This window comes from Manacus candei, unplaced genomic scaffold (assembly GCF_025592945.1).
Source record: "Manacus candei isolate 608988 ecotype Guabito, Panama unplaced genomic scaffold, ASM2559294v1 h1tg000028l, whole genome shotgun sequence".
Lineage (NCBI taxonomy): Eukaryota > Metazoa > Chordata > Aves > Passeriformes > Pipridae > Manacus > Manacus candei.
The window spans coordinates 28,054,225-28,077,265 of NW_026138076.1; the positions used below are offsets into that span (position 1 = coordinate 28,054,225).

At 40.5% G+C, this 23,041-nt stretch overlaps 1 protein-coding gene across 9 annotated transcripts in view; it reads left to right on the forward strand.

The window, feature by feature from the left end:
- Positions 1 to 23,041, forward strand: part of SH3D19 (SH3 domain containing 19) — an 87,095-nt gene that overhangs the window by 27,760 nt on the left and 36,294 nt on the right. For 3 of the 9 annotated variants that reach the window (XM_051790581.1, XM_051790579.1, XM_051790580.1), the window contains exon 3: positions 17,429 to 17,469. Coding sequence is in view for 4 of the 9 variants with exons in the window: in XM_051790579.1 (XP_051646539.1) it covers positions 17,429 to 17,469 (41 nt within the window). In the remaining 5 variants the exon portion in view is untranslated. The other 6 variants (XM_051790577.1, XM_051790578.1, XM_051790584.1 and 3 more) reach the window with 5 other exon arrangements.

A 23,041-nucleotide genomic window follows, 5' to 3' on the forward strand; every position in this document is an offset into this window, starting at 1 on the left:
GCACAGGGCTGCAGAGTGATTTCTTGCAAGTTGCACAATAAATCAGTGACAGAGCTGGAAGTAAGGGCTCTGTGTCATGACTTTTGTTGTTGTTAGCTGAAATGTAGGATCATGTGGCTGTATTTTTTTCATTCTGAGAGCTAAATTTTGGACTCAATCAGTGCAATCCTACAGGTAAAGTGTGGGTTTAAACTCATGAAACTTGAAATTGGAATCTGCTTATGTGTCTTTCTTTTATTTATGATATGTTTCTGGTCAGCAGCATTTGCTGTGCACATCAGAGATATTCCTTCTCGAAGTAGAATAAGCTGGAGTAATTTTGTGCATGTTTCTTTGACAGCTTCTTTGCCATAATAAATCATTATGCTTAATTTTTTTCTTAGCAATGTTAGTTTTCCCTGCTCATTTATACTTATCTGTAAATGAGGGAAAAAAATATCACAGGTAGAGCAGAGGAATAAGTGGCAGATGGGTTCAACTTCGTTGTCAGCAGTTTGAGATCACATGGGTATCTAGAGCCTATTCCTGCGGGTGTTTGTTTTAATGCTGTCTATTCATCACTGTTGTGTTGGGGATCTTTGGCTATTCATCTCACAACAGTAAAGAGTTATTTGAAGGGTGCATCCTAGCCAGACTTCTAGATTCCTTATTCCTAAATGGAGAAGAGGGATTTGTTTTAATAAAAGAGTGCTCTGTTTCTGGTTTCTGCAAAGGGAATTTCGAAGGACTGTTTGCTCTGGTACCCTGAACAACTCTTTCCGTTGTCTGGGCTGCACCCCAGTGCTTATGCTAATTCAAAATGGAGAGTAATGCTGAGAATGAGATGCTAGTTGAAGGAATAAAGAGAAAAAGACTGACCCTCCTTTTTCACTGAAAGAATTTCAGTCCTTCTTTGGGCATCTTGTGTACATGAACAAGTTTCACCATCCCATCATCTTTCGAAGTAGACTCCTGTAGAAGGTACTGAGGACCATCCAGACTCATGGCCAGACTCCTTGTGCATTAGGGGAACTATATGGAGCATAAACAACCATGTTAGACCTTAGTTCTAGAAAAGGTGGTTTCAGGAAGCACAGTTACACATCACAGTTTTTTAATCATGACGCTTTCCTTTTAAAGGTCATTTTGAGAAGATTTCACTTTTTCCCTATAAAATTGAAATAATTCTCGTCAAATCAACCATACGGCTTTGTCTTTTAGCCCTGCTCTGAGGTGGCTGGAAGATGTGGGGAGAACTGGAATTCTCTGCTTATGAGTAACATGTGATGGGCCAAATTAGAATGGTTATAATTCTGCTTCTTTATAATTTTTTTTTCTCCTCAAGCCATTTCAATGACAAACAGCAGATGAAATTCATCTGGTAGCTGGGAAAGAGGGCTGGCAGAGAATTCTTTCCAAAGGCATTTGTAATATTCTCAAGGAAAACAGAAAACGAGGAGGAGCTGCTAAGGGCAGCCTATAGTATGTGTATCAGGGCCGAGGAGGCAGACTCAGCAGGTTGTAAACTTCAAATTCAGAAGTAGTAGTTTTTAGGTTCGCTCTGAAAGAATTTCATATTGATATTTTAAAAGTGCTGGAGCTGATACTTGAGCTTTGGTTTATTTCCCTGAGGATTTACGTAGGTTTCTGTCTAGGACAGCAAGTACATTTGGAATCTGAGTGGGAGAGCTCAGTTTGCAATTATATTGTGTTGGTTTCCATGGCCTCTTACTCTAATGTGCCAAGAGAGAAGAGATTGTTACTTCTTCCTTTTTTTTGTTCTATTTTTCTGTACTGCTCACCTACTTTGTAATTTCGTTGTAAATTATTCTTTAGTGTCTTTGTTCTTTATTCTAGTATAGGGAATCAGTTACCTTAAGTAGCATCTGATTTAGCAGGTCGAACATTGAAATGATTGACCAAGTACTCTTAAAGCATGTTACAGTTGCATTCTTACTACTACATCATGGGGGAAAAGTATTCCTAGTGAGGCCTGTCACATTGATAGTTTCTTTCTCCTTACTGTATTTCAGTATAATGCTTGCTGTGCCGTTTTCACAGCTTATTTCAGACTCTGATCCTGTCATTTGTAAGACATTTTTGTGATTTTGCATTTCTGATTTTGCTACAAAATTTCTCTTTTCAGAAGCGGTATTTTGCTTAGTACAGATATCACCATTTGAATTTAGGCCCTGTTTACATACAGTATTTGTCCTGGTTTTGGCCATCTGTGGCAAATCACAGGCTCAACTGAGCTAGTACTAGCCCTTAGTGTAGACAACAATGAGCTGCTTTTGCGTCTGTTCCAGCTATTTCAGCTTCAAGAAGAGAACTAAGGTTCAGTGGTACGAAAAGTCATGTTGATGTTGCCTTGGAGGCTACAACCAAGGCAGGTCACCAACAGGGCCCTTCAGGTCACAGGAGGGTCCCTTGCTACAGAGGACTGAAATTAGGTGACACACCCCTAAATGTGGAAAGTATTCATATAAGTATGGTCTTTATAAGTATGCATGGCTGCATCTTAATCTTGGGAGCATTGTTACAAGAGGTTTGTGATGTGTTCTGGGTATAGTGGACTTTGCCATCTCCTGAGGCTTGAGGCAAAGTTTGACTTCTAATTAAAGAGAAGGTCCAGATCTAATCATGGTGTTCCAACCACAAACAATGATTACTTTGTTAAATCTCTCTTTTGATCTAAAGCATAATATCTAGTTCAAGCGAAAGAAGTACATCAGTGATGTCACGTATTATATTAGGCAATATTTTTTCTTGGGATAAATGCTTAGTGGAAAGAAACAGCTTTGGGTTAGCTATAATAATTTTTATATTTCGTGTCATCTGGACTTCTGCTTCCCCATTCCCTTACACATTAGTATCTAGTATCTATCATCTATCTAGTATTAGAAGCTGAAAGGAGTGAGGTGGGGGCCATTCTCTTCTACTGTGCCTGCAGTAAGAGGAGATGTGGAAATGGCCTAAAGCTGAGACAGGGAGATTCAGATTAGTTATTAGAAAAAAAATTTCACTGTTAAGATAGTCAGGCATTGGAATAGGTTGCCCAGGGAGGTGGTGGAGTCACCATCTCTGAAGGTGTTTAAGAGGTGTCTGGACCTGGCACTGGGTGATAATGGTTTAGTGGTTTAGGGGGTACAGTGATAATGCTGGGTTGACAGTTGGACTTGATGATCTTAAAAGTCTCTTCCAACCTTGAAGATTCCATGACTTTATGAATACAGTATTAGTTCAAACAATCCTGACCTCGTTTTGTGATTGAACCAGTTCAGGAAGTTTTCTTCCTCTCCCAAGAGCACGGTTTCTTTGGACAACTGTTTTTAAGATGGTTATGTTGTTTTATTACCTTGTTTGCACCGCCCCTTCTAAAATACTAGGTCCATGAATAGCTAGAAGCATGTAAAGCTCCTGACAGGTGAAGGTTGGACAACTACAAAGAAAGAGAACAATATCATGGAACAAGTACATTAATGGCAACTGCAAGAGAGGCTTTCTCACCACACCTTACTGGTGTATAGGACAGAAGGTTATTTGCTCAGTCTATCTTCTTCCTTCTAAGGCTGTTGACAAGGAAATGTGTTCTGTTAAATGAACTTTATTATGATGACTAGCAAAGCTTTCTGTTAATAACAGCATTTGGTTTTTTTCCATCAAGGACAGATTTGAAATGGCAACACAGTTCTCTGGTGTAACTTGAAGCATTTCTTCTTGTCTTAGTGCTTGTTACTTTGGAGAGACAGATCCCCACCTTGCTACAACCTCCTTTCAGGTGGTTGTAGAGAGCAGTAAGATCTCCCTGAACCTGCTTTTCTCCAGGCTAAACAACCCCAGCTCCCTCAGCCACTCCTCATAACTTGTGCCACAGACTCTTCGCCAGCTCCGATGCCCTTCTCTGGACATGCTCCAGCATGTCAATATCTGTCTTGTAATGAGGGGCCCAAAACTGGACACAGGACTCGAGGTGCAGCCTCAGCTGTACAGGTGGACAGTCACTGCTCTGGTCCTGCTGACCACACTATCTCTGATACAGGCCAGGATACCGTTGGCCTTCTTGGCCACAGGGTCGCACTGCTGGCTCATGGACAGCTTGTTGTCTACCAGGATTCCCAGGTCCTTCTCTGCAGAGCTGCTTTCCAGCAAGTCAGCCCCCAGCCTGTACTGGTGCCTGGGGTTATTCCTCCCCAAGTGCAGGACCCTGCATTTGCCTTTGTTGAATTTCAGACAGTTCTTTTTTGCCCATCCCTCCAGCCTGTTGAGGCCCTTCTGAAGGGCTGCACAGCACTCTGGGATATCAGCCACTTCTCCCAGCCTTGTTTCATCAGCAAACTTGCTGAGGAGGCCTCTACCCCTTCATCAAAGTCATCGATGGGTAAGTTAAGCAATACTGGGCCCAGTATTGAACCTTGGGGGACATCACTAGTGACAGGCTTCCAACTAGGCCCTGTGCCGTTGATTGTGACCTTCTGGGATTTGCCATTCAACCAGTTCTCAATCCACCTTACTATCTACTCATCCAGTCCATACTTCCTGAGTTTGCCTGTGAGGAGACAGTGTTGAAAGCCTTGCTGAAGTCGAGGTAGGCAAAATCCACTGCTCTCCCTCCATCCATCCAGATGGTTGTTTCATTGTAGAAGGCAATCAGGTTGGTCAAGCATGATTTATGTTTATTGAATCCATGCTGACTACTCCTGATCACCTTCCTTACTCTTCAGGACTGTCTCCCAAGGGACTCTCTAAACCAGTCTCAGGTCAAAGGCTGCTCTCTGGAAGTCCAAGCTGGCAGTGCTGCTCACCCCCCTCCTTACTTTCCTGAGAATTTAAAACTGATCATTTCATGATCACTGAGCTCGAGACAGCCTCCAACCATCACATCACCCACCAGTCCTTCTCTGTTCACAGAGAGGTCCAGTGGGACCTTCCCTAGTTGGCTCACTCACCAGCTGTGTCAGGAAGTTATCTACAACATGCTCCAGGAACCTCCTGCACTGTTTCCTCTCTGCTGTATTATATTTCCAGCAGACATCTGGTAAGTTGAAGTCCCCCCTGAGAACAAGGGCTTGTGATCATGAGACTTCTCCTAGCTGCTTATAGAATATTTAATCTGCCTCTTCACTCTGGTTGGGTGTTCTGTAACAGACTCCCACCATGATATTTGCCTTGTTGGCCTTCCCCCTGATTCACTCAACTGTATAATCACCATCATTAGCTCTCGACAATCAAAACACTCCCTAATATACACCACTGCCTCTCCTTCCTTGCCTATCCCTTCTGAAGTGTTTATAGCCATCCATTGCAGCACTCCAGTTGTGCGAGTCATCTCACCATGTTTCTGTGATGGCTTCTATGTCATAGGTTTACTGCTGGATGGTGGCTTCCAGTTCTTCCTGTTTGTTGCCCATGATGTGGGCATTGGTGTAGATCCACTTCTGTTGGACTATCAATCCCATCACCTTTTGAGGAGGAGAAGCCCTGAGTTTCTCAGACACTTCTATGCTTTCTGACACATCGATAACCCTTTCATCTTTGCTACTGCATGGATCTCCATCTCCTACCTCCACTGACAAGCCAGACTGAAGGACCTTGTTAGCACACTGTCCCTCAAACACTGATGAGCTTATCTCTAGTGAGCTGGTTTTATCAGTTTCCTCCTTTAAGTCTAGGTTAAAGCTCTCTCAGTGAGCCCTGCTAACACCTCCTGTGTGAAGATCCTTTTCCCCCTTTGAGACAGGTGTACCTCATCTGTCACCAGCAGGCTGGGTATGGTGTAGACCAACCCATAATCAAAATCCACAAAATTCTGCTGGTGACACCAGGTTCAGAGCCAGGTATTGATTTACTGGCTCTTCCCGTTTCTTCCCTCATCATTTCTTGCAACAGGAAGGATAGAGGAGAGGACTACTTGGTCTTCTGATCCCTTAACCAGTCATCTGAAGGCCCTGAAGTCTCTCTTTATTGCCCACAGTTGCAACTTCATCCCTACCTATTTGAAAAATCAATAATGGATAATAATCCGAGGGTGGTATTTAGGGCGTGAAGCTTTCTCTTCACATCTTTAACCCAGGCCCCAGGGAGGCAATAGACTTCCCTAAGAAGTGGGTCCAGTCTGCATAAGGAGCCTTCTGTTCCCTTCAGAAGGGAGTCTCCTATGACAGTGACCCATCTTTTTCTCTTTATGGAAGCAGTTCTGTCACAGGGCATAGACTGACTTCATTTCGACAACACCTCCATGCTGGATGAACCATTGTCTTTTTTACTGTTTGGTTCCACTTGCAGAACCTCATACCTGTTGTGTGAGGACATCTGGGAAGGGGGAGCAGTCACAGAGGAGATGTGCCTGCTATGCTGGACAGGAACTTGTTGGCATTGCCCCCTATCCCTTAAGTTGCAGTGTTCAGCCAGGTGGAGAGAGGGCAGGGAGTCCTCGATATCATGCATCCTGTCTGCCTGCTGGGCCTGTCTGACAAGTTGTCCTGAAAGACACCTGAGGGTATAAAATGGCCTTTATGGAGCAGACCAGTATTCTTATTCTGTCTTTGCTTTTGTATGAAGTAGAAGCCTAATGAGGAAGATAAGGAAGAAACGAGCACTCACTGGAAAGTATCCATGCATTCTGTCAGCACCCAGATTTGTGTGGCTTGTGGCCTCTGAGAGAGGTGATGTTTTGTATTTATTAGGCAACAATGGGTTTTCTTTAGGTTTTTTGGAATTCATATATACTTTTAGCACCTCTAGTGTGTCATGGCAAGCAGTGCCACAGCTTAACCTCATGTTGCATGTTGAAAAGTCTCTTTGGCTCTTTTGAGCTTGGTGTCTGCTAGTTTTATGTAAAGCTTTCTATATTCTGTGGTGTAAGAGACTGAGCTGTTGTTCCCTATAGCTTTACTGCTTCTTGAGAAAGTTAAAATGCTATTTTCCACGTTTTAAATAGATCATATTAATCCATGAGTCAGTTAAGGAAAAGGTCACTATTACTTTTGGAGGCGCAGAGGCATGTTAGCAAGGGGAGAAGGAGACAAGGTTGTTGACTGACATGAGAAAAAGGACAGGAATGATTTACTACCTTTGGAATTAAGGGCATCCCTTATAGTGGAGGTTAGAGACATTATCTACTTATGTTATCTGAATCCAGAGCCTTTAAGCTGCACTGGAAATTGAAAAAAAAAGAAGTAAAATTTATTTTCTATGCCTGTCTTTGTAAATATTAGGGATAAAGGGTTAGAGGTCAGAGATTAAGTGATTGTTATGAGAGAAGGGTAACCCCACTGATCCCTGGTTTTTTTTGTTTTTTTTCAGTCACCTCTGCAGGCTGATACTTTGTGGCTCTTTAATTTCCTCTGCCTAATTTACCTGATGACATATGGTGTATTGATTGAAGTGCATGGAGGAGCATGTGATAGAACCATGTGTTTGAGGGATACAAGTGAGGGAGGGGCATTGATTTCTGTGGCTGTGTAATGTTTCAGCAAGATATTTCTTATGGCTGTTGCTCCAGCAAGGTCTGGTTCAATCTGTTCTACAAGGTGTTTTGTTTCTGAAGCTAAATGTAGTTGAGTGGCAAAAGGTGATGATAGTGATTATTTCTTCCAAGCTATAATCATCCATTAGAGGCTGCAGTATTTACTGATTTGCCATATAATTTGAGGTCTATGATGTTGTAAGACAGCCAGGATATATGACTGAGGGTGGAGGAAGTTCCTTTTGTCTTGTAGTACGTTTGCTTGGTGAGTTCCTCAAAGATGACATCTGTTTCACTGGAGAAGTGTCCCAAGAGGTTAAAGACCTTCTCTCGGTTGTTGAGGTAGGTATGCTGAGTGTTCTTACAGCAAATTCAGTGCTCTTCCCACCTGTCAGGGTTTTGCACTGTGGGATAGATGCAGGTTTTGTAGGTGTGGTTTTAAAATCACTCCTAAAAATCGACAGAGCTCTTTGTCTCTCTTGGTTGATGCTTCTATTTCACCCTTGCAAAAGAATTAGAGTATGTGTAAAGTTGGTTGCTTTTCCCCAGCTTGGGCTAGCAAAGGTATTAACTTCACCTATAGACTATACCTTACCAGGATCCTTGTACAATCAGAATTAAAAGACTTGAAATATAATCTTTGATGCATATCTTCAGGAATGGTTGAGCTTAATCTCAGCGATGCTGGATCATTGAGAATGTCTAAAAGGGACTGAAGTTTAGGGTCAAATTTAAACTCAGAGGTTAACATTGCAGACCTACAGATATATGAATGTATGGTTTGTTGTTGTGTAGTGCAAGTTTCTGGTGAATCATTTTCTGTATTTTGTATCCAAAAGCTCTGTCCATATCTGTGGTATAGAAGAAAACGAAGCATTTCAGGAAGGGCAGGGGAAGAGTATATAGGCAAACATGCCTTTTCTCTGAGTGAGCTGCATGCAGGCCACTTTCTGGAAAGACAGGTCCAGTGAAGGGTGTGGTTATGAGATTTTATTTCACAATTTCTGTGCACTGTGCATTCTGTAAGGGCCACTGTTATAAGTTCATGGGTGTCATGGACTATAGGGTGTAACTGGGTGAGTCAGCTGTACATTGGAACAAGATGCAATCACACATGAAGATAGTTTTATTTTTGTGAGGCTTTAATGTGGGAGGGTTGAAAATTAGCATTTCTGCTGCTTGTTACATGATTTATTTATAAGTATAAATGGCCAGTTTGAAGCCAATATGTTTCTTTATACAGATGACCTTGGAGTATTCTTAAGCACATCTTTTGGCTGTTGGTTCACATTTACGCTGTGGAGGGGTTTTTGATTTTTTGTTTCTCATTTTAAGCACTGAATTAAGACTTCACTATGTTTGATGCATATGTATTATTATTTCTGTCTTGTAGACTGTCCCTTCACAAGAAATGCCCTTGCTCTCAACACGCATCTATAATTAAAACAATGAGAGAATTTCTTTTATTTCCTCACTCAACTAAAGCTTAACCTCCAGCACATTTCCTGCTGCTTATTTGACTTGGTTGACCTATGAAGAAGTTGAATTAGACTGAAGGAGCACAGAAAGCCTATGGAATGGACTTGTCAAAGAGCTCAGCATTTGCAGTTGTCGAACTTTGAAATTCTCAAAGGTGCTCAACTGCTTTTTTGGCACTGAGATCACACGAGCACTGAACACTTCTCATAATCCCCGTTCTAGGGGTTAGGTTGAACTTTTCATTTTAGGTACTTCTCAAATGGCTGGCTTTTGTATTACAGTGCTTGAATCATGTGCTGTTAATCTCTGACTAGACAGGATCCAGATACTGTTTCAGCTGCTGAGTGTAGAAACTATTTGGTACTGTTCCTGGGAAGTGAGACTCCTGTCTCAGGCCTTAGATGCCTTAAGGTTCCCCAGGAACTCCTTCCTTATACTATAGTTTCCTCCTTAAAGGATGCACAATAATTGAAGCAAACAGGCCTGTATTTTACAGATTATTTTTACACAGGAAACAAACAGATCTAGGCAAAATAAGAAACACCTATGCCTTGTTCCTTCAGTCTGATTACTGCTCTGATGTCTTTGAAGTCTATATACTTGCAAGCACCTGAGCTTTCTCTGCTGGATTCCTCACCCCCAGCATCTGCGTCCTCTGGGTCCTGCTGAGTTCTCGCCCTTGCAGTCAACACCCTTTAGTTTCTCCTTGTTCTTCTCTGGAGCCATGCTCTGCTTTATTCTATTCAAAAGCTTCTCAGCCTCTGTGTTTTCATAAGGCCAGCCCAAATACACCCATCTTTTAATTTCTTTGGGTGATTTTTCCCCACCCATCCCCTATTGTTTTCTCTTTGCTTATCAGCAGATAACTGATTCAGTAGGGTTTTAAGATACTCACTGCTGCAAAGCAAATGTTATCTGTTTTGTTAGTAATCATTATTAATGTTTCTAGTCAGATGAAGACATTAACATACCACTTTTCCCCTTTACAAAACTTTAATCTTAATGCTATACTTATATGTTCTATGAAATATAGAAACTATTTGAAGAAAATCTAATATCCCTACTTCATAATAGTTAAAGTCCTGTAAAGATATCTTGAATCCTGTAGATCCAGATCTACATGTTTTCTTTATTCCTTTGTCCTGCTCCATCCTTCATGATTAAACCGGGTTTTATTCATCTGCGATGCCAATTACAAAGGTTCTGGAGCTCATTCAGCCACCAGGTTGTATTTGATGTACAGAAGGGTATGAAGCAAGCAAAATGTCCTGTCAGTGGCTAGAGAGGGCTTTGATTTACTGACTGAAATGTAACTGCAAATAATTGAATCAAAGCACCATTTTTCAGAAATAAGCTCTGATTTGTACTCTTTAACTGTAGAAGTAGGGCACTGTCATCTTTCCCCATGTGCAAATGCAGAAACTACATAAGACTTTTAGTGGTAAAGAATTTCCATCAGAAGAAGCTTCAGTTTACAGCTAAATTATTGTATCTAAAAGAGCCAGTTCTTCCCTTCCATTTTTTAACCCTTACTTTTGTGTCTGAGTATATTGCTCTCTGGGCCCAAATATCCTGTCGCTTATCACTATGACAATTCAGTAATATTTACATTTGCAGTGCTACATTGCTATTATGCTATTATTACAATTATAAGTGCTTTCTACTGCTATAATTATTTACTACCAAGGTTAAATTGTTATTAAAGCATAAATACTATTTACTGATTTCAGTCAAAACATACAAGCAGGCTTATCACAGCAGTGAGTAAAAATATGTTGATAGATGGCATAGCAGGGAATCTTTTTAGCTGTTCCAGGAAGGCCAAAGTCTTCTTGTCATGTACATTTTATTGGGAGCTAGAATCAATCAATATACAATAAAGACTGAGCATGACCTGAATCATGGTCTAAGGATTTGCCTTTCTGGAATGCACGTGTTTGTACAGCCATTGTGGGGCAAGGAGCAGTTCAGCTCAGGTTGTTGACTGAAAGAAAATGCTCATGGAAATCTAGCTGGTGTATCTGTAGCTCTGGATCAGGAGAGAGTTAGTTCAGGCTGCACACGAGCTGAGTGACTCAGATTGACAAAAAATTTGGGAGATGTTTCAGCTTTATGATCTAAGCTGTGTTATTAAGTGTGGAAGCTGTTGTAACCTCATGACTTCTAGGTTGCTGTGGGAATCAAAGTGTGAAATGTTATCATCTGCTGCCATGATTTGCTTTGACTTCCTGCCTGTGTTCTGCCTTAAAATTGAAGGTTCAGTTGCTGAAATACAATCCTTAAGTATGACAGTGACAGGCACATGAATATGTAATAAGTGGTTGAAGAAACAGCTAGAGAGCAATTCCTGGAAGGATTTCCCTATGCTGATCAACGTGAGCTGTTTTAATTAGCAGAGCAGCTGGATTTTAGCTGCTTCTTAACTACATCCTCACTTGTCCAGACAGCGGGAAGTCGCAGTTGCGGCATTCATTAAGTGATGCAGAAGCAGACATCCTCAGCATATTGATGAGGATTGAATTGTCGCTGGACTTAATTACTGGTTCAGGATTACTTGCTTTTGGGGCTGGACCCAAGAGAGAGGTAAAATTATTAGGAGGGTAGGTCTTAATTTCATAGATTACCAGATCCGTACTATTGAGCATGTGATTTCTTAGGTGACTAGATCTTCATTAGCCTCTTGTACCCACAGGGCCATGACAATACCCCATGATTTAGCAGAGAACATGCAAGTGCACCTTGATTTTACAGAAAGACCACTGTGGTGCCAGGCTGCTGCCAACTGTGTTTTTCTAGTACCTGTCTGATCTCCTAGTGGGCCAATATGGATGACCAACACTAACAGGAAAAAAAATGAAAGAGTTTTTTGATAACAAACCGATACTGAAGGATGAGAAGAACAGCTGACATGAAACATAACCAGCATTTGGTGATTTGCTGTCAGATTAGCTGCAGAGTCATAAACTTAAGGTTTGTTTTTGTGAGTAGAGGCTGAGCTGCTTACCCCAAGGACTGCTGCTGGCCTGCCTGTCTGTCTGCTCCCATCGCTTCTCCAGTGCCACCCTGATGCTTGTGTGGCTCTGCAGCCAGCTGGAGCAGTTGGCCTGTCTGGCTGAAAACTAATCAGGGTATTTGGGATGGGATTCTTTGTTGTTAACAAAATCACATGGCTGATCCAGCAGACTTGTGACCATACCAGCACCAACAAAAGAAAGCTGTTGGAAATGGTGATCTTGGGGCAGGTGGGACTATTGGCTATGCAGCGTCCACTTCTCTTACACTAATGGGGAAACTGCACCTGGGCTCCATGTGCCATGTGAGTGAATTTACACATATCAGCTGGGGGACTGGGACTCCTCTGCAGTGGAGGCATTGAAGAGGCTGATCATGTGGATACATTTTCAGTGTAGATTTATTTAATCCACAGGATTAACACAGTTCTGTCTACTGCACCCACATCATGAATTTGGGATAGTTGTGAGTCTTCTGTTCTCGCTTTAGGAGCTTTTTGGTTGAACTAATAGATCTGACTTTGGTCTGCAAGTGGTGATAAATCTGATCTTTTGCACCGCCCTCAATTTAGCTATAAAATTATTAACGTCTTTCTGTGACTCAGTCTGCAGTGAAATCATTTAGGTGACGTTTTAAACATTTTGTATTTCGAATGTCTTCTAATAAGTTTTTAAAATGTTCCACTGTAGTATACTGGCTGTTATAAAGGTGGCATGATTTCTAAAGTAACTGAGAGGAATATATGATGCCTTTTATTAAACTAGTGTTTTGCTTCACAGTAATTTCAGCATTAGCTATTTTAAAATTCTTGGCTCACATTCAAAGAAGTCACAAGACATTAAAAATAGCAACATTTTAGTTCTTTCTACTCTGCGTGTGTGTGTGTGTAAGACAGGGTCAATAACCATCATAATTAGAAATACATTGAACTTTTACATGGGTATGTGAACCTAAGGACTGATACTGTATGAAACGTTCATGTAACTTGACGTAAAGGGTAAATTTTGAGACTTTGGAATAGATGCTTCAGAATATTAATATTTTAGAACAAGTGAACATTCTTTTTCATTATTTTTTTGTTACCTCTTTTTTTTCCCTCCAGGCTTTTGTGTATTTCTAGAGTGATGTCTGAAAGCGATGCAATCAGTTTTCCTGTAGAATATTCATGGTTATGTCAGTTTAGATAAATAAACCAAAGGTCCTGGTTCTGATAAAGGGAGCAGGCAATATGGAGGAGTGCCCAATTCCTGCAGAGAATCCTGTGCAAGCCATTAGGAGAGTGATGGAGGTAGATGAAGGAGAGATGCTGAGACAGGATGATAGCTTGGGAAGTCTTTTGTATCCCAAGCAGTACTACAGCCTGTGGAGCAGAAGACTGTAGATAGCTGGGGGAGACCTTCCCTAGGTGTTTGTGGTTATGCTCACAGGCAGGAAGGGAGCAGTTACCTGCCACTCCTGCCTGTGCTCTCCAGAGGTAGGCAAAGTCCAGCACTCCTCTGCCTGTTTGTGCTCAGAAGCAGAGCTGCCTCACCGTCAGCCAGCTGGTGGGAATGTGTCTGTGGGGTGCCCTTGGCTGAGCTGGAGATGCTGCTGCTCCGGAAACAGGTAGTCCAGAACTTCCTGGCCTCTTTGCTTAGGTAGCTGTCCTGCTCCGGGCAGACACAAATCCCTGCCTGCTTGCTCAAAGATGCCTGTGTGATTTGAGCTTTATTCCACTTAAACAGCACCTCCCCTCCTCAGCTCTGCAGGGACTGTGGAGGTGAGTGATACTCCCCCAGTCACTGTGTTGGGTCAGGAGTCACCCCGCAGGAGCGGGCCTTTGAGAAACACTGTAGCTGCACTGGAGTTGCGTTTGAAGAGACACACTGCTCAGTCAAGTAAGTGTTGAAGCAGAGCCCCTAATGAGGGAGAGACCCTGGTTTATGCACAGTAGTTGCACTTACTCTGCTAAAAAAAGAGTTTACAGCTCTTTGACCAGTCTAGTTTGTGGCAATTTTATTTCCCTAATGCACAGACCTAAAATAGGCTTTTGAAGCATTTTCCTCAGGTGTTTATATTTAGAAAACCCGTCCTTGAAACCCAGAGTAAAGCCTGCCAAGGAAGAGGGAGTAGGTGTTTAACAGCTTCAAACACACCACTCCATGTTCTTTATCTTTCAGACATGGTGACCCATGGGGCCCTTTTCATATTACTGCTGACTTAAAGTACCCAACTGCTTTCAGCATAGCAGGCACAGCAGCTTACAGATCCCCTCTGAACCTACTGACTGGGGTTGTCTGGGTGCACGAAGGACCAGACAGAGGTGGGTTTTGAGGGGCTGGCAGGGGAAGCTCAACAAAGCTTCTGCCATAGCTGGAAATGAAACAAAGTTTGTGCTTTAAATTAACAGTGAGCAAGGTCTAGGATAAATGTGCAGATGTGAGAGGAATTGCTCTCCTGCATGCTAAACTGGGGAGGGGGGGGATGGAGATGAATGGTTTGCATCTTTACTTGTTCCATATTAGATATGACTGTGGTGTTGTTGGAGCTAATGTTTATCAGTCTTAAATGCTCTGAAACTTCTGCTGTCTGCACTGTTTTCTTCCAGCGACATAAGTTTGGACTTTGCTTGTGTACATTGCAGGGCGACAAAGGAGCTGCTGTCCCCCACCCCCAGGGGCTAGTTGTTGGCACACTGTCCCCTCAGGTCTGTTAGGGGAGTCACACTGGGACCAGGACTCTGATCCTGGTCCCATGTGTATTAATTTTTTCCTCAGCATGTGTGTTTGTGAGGATTTTCCCTCCGCTCTGGTTCATTGCCATGCCTTATGGACAGGAGGAGGAGGTGGGAAAGAGGCAAGGACCATGCAGTATAGTAATTGGTGCAGCTCCTACCTCATCAAATTGGAGAATTAAATTTGATTTGGTTATGTTAATTATTTGGATGGCTTGAGAGAAAACATGTCATTAACTGCAGAACAGAGGCGGGTATTAGCAACCTTATCACTTCTCTCTTTGCAAGACAGGGTAAGAGTCCAGAAATTGTTGCTTGTGGAGCAGGAAGGGATTAACTCAGCATAAGGTATGGGCAAAATCACCAGTTGCCTCAAGAACAGCATCTTATTTAAGTTACGGGGGTTTAATATGTAACAAAGTTATGAAGCTTGCAGTTCCTTTATAGGGCTTCATGCGAAAAAAAATAATGCATCCCCTCTCATTTCCAAGTTTTTAAGGGTTGAAATAATTGTAAGCTAGATGTGAATGAAACTCTCCTTGGGACAGGAAATGTAGTGCTTTGCCAAAAGGTTGTTGATGGGTGACCTGTTAATGGAAAGTGGAAAAGAAGAACTGTCTGTTAATGGCTTGTTTTGCCTGTGAGCTCATAAATTTTCTAACAGAACCATATTATCTTGGGTTCTAAATTACACAAGTAGTTGCATACTTGAACTGCCTTGCTCTTGATATATCCATGCTTCAACTTCACTAGGTTGGTTTCATGAGAGGTTTTGCATCTTTGTTCTTTGCATTTTGATTTTAAAAATGTTTTCTATATCCTTTTGGTCCTCATGTCACATGGAAAGCTCAAACTTGTGTCTGCATGATGACTCCTATGATTTCTAGCCAAAAATACTTGCTTGTGTATGAAAGTGCTTATCAGATTCCGAGGCAAATCGCAGTGGGTCAAAGGGCTTTTGCTAGCGGAAGAAAGAAACTTAACATGTTCCTTTTCATTCTTACTGATACTTGAATATGCACACTTTATAGATTTTCTAATTTCTGCCTATAAAACTTAGGTAAATCTTGAATTCTGAGTATAGAAAGTTATTACTGCTCCAGAAGATTTTAGATTCATGTTACCAGACTTCGGTGTCCTTCCTGTATGATACTAAATATGATTAAATTAAAACCTTAAAAATTGTAGTTATAAACAAAAATGAAAGCAGAAGAATAAAGCTTCAAAAATGAACATCCAAAAGCAAGAGACTTGAGATACAAAGAATTAAAAAGGGAGTCTTGGGTACATCTGTGAGGAACACACAACTGAAAGTGTTTCTTAAAGATAAGGCTCTATTATGATGAGACACTTTGAAGGAAAATTAGAACCCTTTTCTGCTGAGATTGCAGAGTGAAATATGACTGATAGAAATGTTTTCTAATGCAGCTTTGCTAGCAGTGTGGATTGGGGCCAAGCCACATTTGAACTGTTTCTGAAACCAGACAAACAGGCATTGTTTATCCTAGAGTAGCCAGACTATTTCAGAAAACAGTTCAATCAGAGCAACATGCATTTCTAGTCTTAATTAGTCTCCAGAATGACTGTAGAGGGAGGACGTTTTTCATCCACGTCCTTTTTGACTGTCTCTTTCTTCTCTCCTCCAAATCCCCCTGTTCCTCATCCCACTGGAGTAATTGCAGCTATCATGTGCATGTGGAGCATTGTTGGTGTGCTGCACTGCCTGTTGCAGTCAGAGGGAGAGCAGAGCTAAAATGCTAATGCCCTCCCTGTACTAACATTCTACTGCTGATGAAGGCTGGTGGTAGAATGTTTCTGGAAAAGGCTGATAGTACACCTTTCTGTTGTAATTAGAATATTGTATTAATTTGAATCAGATATAGTCTATTTATTTTCAGCCTTTAAAAAGACTATTCAGCACTCCCAGAAGTTTCTCACCAATAAGTATTCTTTACCTCTTGTGGTAAAAAAAAAAAAGAAAAAAGAGGAAAAAACCATTTTTTCTGAACTGGTTGTTTGTTGTGTTTGTTTGGTTTTTTTAATCTCCTCTGTAGCTTTGCACAAAGTAGAGGTACCATATTCTTCAAGTTAGCAATGTTTCTGAAAGTGGTAATCCCAAATTAAATTTGATTTTTACCTGCAAAAACAGTAAGGGCTGCTGTGTCTGTTAAGTCAGACATTCTGAAGAGAAGCATCAGAAACCTTAGTCTTACCAAGAAAACAGATGAGTTGGCAAAAGGAAACATTTTTCTATCCTTGTGCATCAACAAATTTTTGGTCATGTTGTCTTCCTGCCTAACCCCACCCACCAAGTTATTACTGAAAAATGCTATCTCGACTGAAAGAGAAGACAAATTGTTAAGTAATTGTTAAAAATATTTAGCAAAGAGGCTGTAAGTTTTTACTTGGCTGTGTAAGTTTTATTTATTTCTGAGAATGTTGAGTCATTAAATGCTTATAATCTGCGAATATACACACCCACAGGAAACAGAACGTGAACTTCAATGCACAATTGAGAGAAATAATGGATTTAATAATAAGCTTTCTATCTTTGCAGAGTCTTGAAGCTAAACTGTAACCTGGTTTTCGTTAGAAGGGGTTGGGTATGGTTGTTTACTTCGGGAGTTTTGGATAAGTTTTTGTACGATAACAACGTAGGGGAAAACTGAGCTTGGCAGACCCTTTAAAATATACGGGGAATTTCTGCATGATGTTACTTAGTTGTTTCCTCTTCGAGACATTAACCACATTGTAATGATTTTTTTTCCTCCATTAAGCCAAGGACCTTTGTCATCCATAAGAGCAGCAATCAAGAGATGTAAGTCTACTTTTCCTATTTCTTGAAAACTATAATATTGTAAGATTGATACATCTTCATTTTTAGTAACTGTTTAACTTTGTATGTGAAAACAAAGTAGCTAGCAGGCTCTGGGGGTCTATAATTTTTCTCTCTCTTCTTGTTTTTAGACCATCTTTTTGCTTTGCTGATGGGCTGTTCCTTATCTCCAGTTAGTAACATTCTCTTATTTGTCCACTAATGCATCTGTGCACAGATGTGATCCATCTCTGAAGAGCTTTGGGTTACATATGCCAATTTTTGGTTCACTTGACAAAACAGAAGATTGTTTTATTTTAGTAGAAATCTGCATCAACTGGTCATTGACTGTACCGGTGACAGGATTATACTCATGTAATGGGCTTATTTTGGAAAAGAAAAAATTGTTTATAAATCTTGAATGAGAGTCCAAGCTCTTCTTCCTCGATTTCATCATTTAACTCCGTTTCCCTTTTCCCTGCTTATGATATTTCCAGGCAGAGAATTTCTTCAGCTACATCTTTCAAAGTATTTTATGCTGCTTCTTTCTTCCACTTTTCATTTTTACTTCCTGTCTGTCCAGGACTCCAATTTCATATTAATGAAACAACCCTAAGGATTCTGCTGTGGGGAAAAATAAATTAGTGTATGTACTAGTGATCTGTTTCTCCTGGACCTATTAGTCAGGGACTCATTAGTATGGATTACATTGGAGGTAGTGAAAGGACATCATGAAAGCTTTACTCAGAGCAAGTCTGCATGATGCTGTAGTTAAAATGCAACACTTTATCTGTGCTGTTGCTGCTATGGATGGAAACTGGAAAACAGAGAGCACCAGATCACAGAGGGCCTTTTGTGGTGGAGTCAGAAATTGATTCAGACTGCCTAAGCCCCAGTACCTTGCCTAAGTGAGACACCATCTAGGAGATCATTAGGCATTTGATATCTGTGTTTTTGAAAATATAGTAGCAAATGATACTTTGTCTTGAGGCATAATCAAGTAAAAATCTAGTCAGGAAGCTGTGGCTCATGTGCTATTTACTTATTAATATTAATATGTGAATAGCTATGATGAAGTATAAGTACCATGTGAATTATTCAGATAATAAGCTAGAAAAAAAAAATCCATGCACATAGCAAGGCATTGTATATGAAACTATAGTTCTTTGTATACCAGTAACCAATCCTGTGAATTGACCTAAATTAAAATAGACACAATAATTCCTAACTCCCCTTGACATTAATCTGGAAAAGCTATGGTATTATCTAGAAAAGTGTATTTCCCTAAAGGAATTAGAAATCTTTCTTTATTTCTTAATCAAAGCTTCTGTGGGTTGTTATTCTCAAATTTTCAAGAAACGTGGTAAGTATGTACAGAGTTTCAACTTACCCACCTGTGGACAATGCTGTATATCACTTTGTATTGAGAAGTCTGTCTTGTGGCTGAAGAGAAGGAGGATTTGTTTTCCTTTGTCACCCTGACTACAACTCTGCACAGAAAGGTGGTGTCATTTTCAGTTGTTTGATCGTTCCATAGAATTCAGAAAAGAACCCAACGTAACTTGAACAAAGCAAGCATGTGAACGTGAGATCTGCTCAGGAGTAGTCTTTTAATCTCAGCTCTTCAAAAAAGTTACCCTAGGATTTTTCATGATGGTCTCAGGCCAGGACACACCACTTAACCCAGCTCCCACTGAAATCAGCCAAACTATTCCCATTGACGCCAGCGCAGCAACATGCACAAGAATGCCAAAGAAAGTAAAAAGAGGCAAGCCAAGTGCTGCAGCAGTGAGACAAAGGGGAACAGTGTTTTCACTCGCTTCTCCACTCATCCAGAACAGGGTGTTGTTAAGGAGCAGGGCTACAGAAGCAAGTCTCTTACCCTAAAATGTTGAAATAACCTGTAGGCTTGTTCTATTCTCATTCTGTCCTAAGCAAATATGTGGCTGAATGAAGGACGTGTGACAGCTTGTATGCACTCTGAGGCTGTGGCTTTCCATTTGGCAGTTTTGCAGCCATTTTTGGCTGTGGGTTTTGTTTGTTTTTCATTTTTGTTTGTTTTGTTTGGGGGCTTCCTAGATTCTTTTGGCTCCCATATTTTCCCAACCAGATCAATTCCGTGACCTCATTCTCTTCCCCATCTGCACAAACATTTGGGCTGGCATAGTGCAGGGAATGGTGCAGAGGCAGAAACATACAGCCCACGTAAAGGTGTAGGTAGGAGTGAAGTGCCTTCATAAATTGTGATTGTCCCATTTGAGTGAAACTACAGGGTGTAGTTATGAAGATTTTATTCAGCAGCAATGCCAGCCTCTTGGAGCCCAGCAGTTAGATCAGCTGTGAAAAGGGCATATGACCACACTGGGGGTGGGAAGAGGAATCCCTGTTACCCCCCTATGTTATTTTTTTTATCAGTTCCCTTCCTGATGCTGCACAGAGCACTGGAACCAGGAAGCAGAGGCAGGAAGTAGAGACTGCTTTTGGGGGTAGCACATTCCTTCCCCTGTGCTGCTGGTGGTCTGAACCCAAGGTGAGCAGGTTAAAGGAGACTAAACAGGTCAAAAAGTGTGCAGATAGTGCTTATTTTTTTCATTTAACACTCTGAACTCACTGTGGGGTCATATGAGTGCTAATGTTCATTCAGGAGGAGACAAAAATCCATGTTTGGAAGGTGAATTGGGCATCACCATCTCTTTAGCTACATTCAAGCATTAAATCAGCCCAGCTCTAAAATCAGACAACCTGACATTTCCCTGAGGTGCCTGGAAACAGAACTAGGAGAAAAGGAGCAAGACCTCCCTCTTGTGCCAAGAAACAGTTTTGGAGCAAAACTTCAACTCTCTTCCTTCAGAGATGCATGAAAAGTTTTAATTAGTTTGAACCTCCACATCTACAGAAATAGTCTAATCAGATCTTGGGCAAAATTAAATATTTTTTTTTCTGGTTTTGGCTTGATTATCTGATCCTTTTAGTGTTCCCTGAAGAAGGACCTCTGCAACCATGTAACAACTTTGATACTGCAAGGACTACAAGCATGGCCTCTTGCATGGGACTTTTCTGTCAGCTCTTCCAAGTGGATTACTTTGTAGGGAAGGGGAGGGAGTGTTTGCCTGCTCTGGAGACTCTCCTTGAGATATAATGAATAAACTTCATTCCTAGGCATCTATATAGTGAAGTAAATAACTTCTCAGTCTAATAGTCTACATATTTTATAGGATTGGTGGTAGAAATGTCTAGCCTGGTGTTACAAAGAATTCAAAGAAGGTGTGGTTTTAAATATTGGTACACATCATCCTTGTAGAAAGACTTGGGCTATTTGAGGTTATGTTTCCAATCTAATGCAAAATGAAACTTGCTTTTAAAGCACTCTGCAATGACAAAACTGTTCAGTATTTCATAGAGATTTGCTATGCAAAGAGAGCATGCAAATATTGTTATGCAGTGTACATATTGTGGAAGCACTCAAAGCTCACAGCAGAACGTTATCTCTGAGCAAATCCTTGAATTAACTTCAGTTGCCTCTATATTGCCTAAAAAAGTTGCCTGAAATACTGTAAATTCTAGTTCAGCTCTTTTCCAAAGGCTCATATCTGCATATCAGACTTCTGTTGCCTCCAGCTTGTCTGTAGCATCAAAGTTTATGGGTTTGTGGTGTAATGGTTGTTGTACTTACACAGGCATTTTGATCCCATTACTTAAAATGCCCCCCTGCACCATAATCTTAATGTGTTTCAAATATGAGTGACATATTAACTGCACTTGAACAGTAGGACCCAGAGAAACAGTAGAGGACAAATATTTGAAACATAAGTATACAGCACAAATAGAGTACCCTTTACCTCTGCACTTTTAAAAATAATGGATAAAAGCCCACTAAGTAATACTTGTAAGAAATGTACAGAAAATGAATCTGTAAGTCACTGATCTGGCCTCTATTTACAGTATTACCATTAATCCTTGTTTAAATTCTATTATACTAGGTTAAACACATTTAGATGCCTCATTGACACTAACTAATAAAGTGCCACATTGACACTAGCAGAAATAAATAGTGACAATTTTATGGGTTGATTTGATTTTTTTCCCCACCCAAGACCAAAAAAGTTATAAGGTGAAGAAGTGGGGATTTTATACACTGAGATTTTCCTCTCCCACCCCTTCTGTAACTTCTTTGCTTACCTTTTATTTAAATACCCCTAAGCATAATCTTCTAGAAAAGTCAGTAATTCTCACCCTGAGCATTTCTTAGTGTAGAAGCTGAGAATCCAACTGTTTTCAGTTGCCAGTGTACCAGCCAGCACTGAAATACATTTCCACTGAGTCCCCTGATGGAAGAAAGGTTTTTCAAATCTTAAAGCTGTCATAATTTGAAATATGAGGCGAAAATTAGTAGCATGCTTTTTCAAGGCAATCCACAAAGGGAATAAAGTATAGACTTAGAAGACTGAAAGACCACAAGGCCAGAAAAATAGCTGCAGGTTTTTCTCTTGTGTTTTTAACTCAGGTGTGTACCATATTTTACCAATTCGTGTCTTCTTTCATACACTTTTTAATTTAAATTCTTTTGTTTGAAATGGTAAAGGAATAAACCCCCTGCAAGTCTGGGGGCAAGGATTGTTTGGAAAGTTTATATTTTCTTTTGTCTAGCATTTGTGGAATACGTGAGAGCAGAAGATGCAGTTGATTTCACCTCTGCTTCTGCTGTGGATTTAAATCCTCTAAAGAGCTTCCAGAAAAAAACATGTTCTAAAAGTGGGGTTTTAAAAAGAATGTGACAGCAAAAAGAGAGGAGATGTTGATGGAAGGAGGAAAGAACTTTGTCAGTGTCATTAAAAAATAAATGTTTATATTAAATGTTTATACACATGGAAGTAACTTGATTCCATAAATGCCTGGGAGATTTTTTTTTCCAAGCAGAATGAGCACATTCTGAAAACATATGTGATGGCTTGGATATTAGTCCTTTTAAGGAGACATATTTATATCTACTAGTAAAGTGTTATTTTATATAAATATTGTAAATGTGTTGTTTTCACTTGAAATTTGGAGTTTGATGGATTGCATAAATACCTCAGTGCATTTTTTTTGACCTATGTTAAGAAATGAAAAAGGTATTTCAAACTGCTTTTAGGTTTTTCCTATTTGTTTTAGTAATTTTGATAAATAGAAGCAGGTTTAGAATCTCACAGGAGAAAACAGCATGTAGAATTTACTTAGTCGTGAAGAAATAATGGAATTAGGTGACAGGTTTATCAATTCAGTTTTACATTCCTTATTAATTAGGTTTTATTTCTCACACCCTTATCATTGTAATTCAGCTATAACCCAAGCCTTTGTATTGAATACATTTACCAAACAAACACTTTCTTCCATCCTCTTTCCTAAAGTGATCTTGAGTTTGGTTGATTTGATTCAGTTTGAGTTTTTTTCTTCCAATGTGTGTATTAGATCAATGCTGTGTTAAGATGTCTGAAGAAGAAAGTGAAGATGAGGTGCAGGGGATTTATATTTACTTATCTTAGCCAAACACTTTTTACAGAACTCGTTTAGCAGATGTGCAGTCATACCCAAAAGT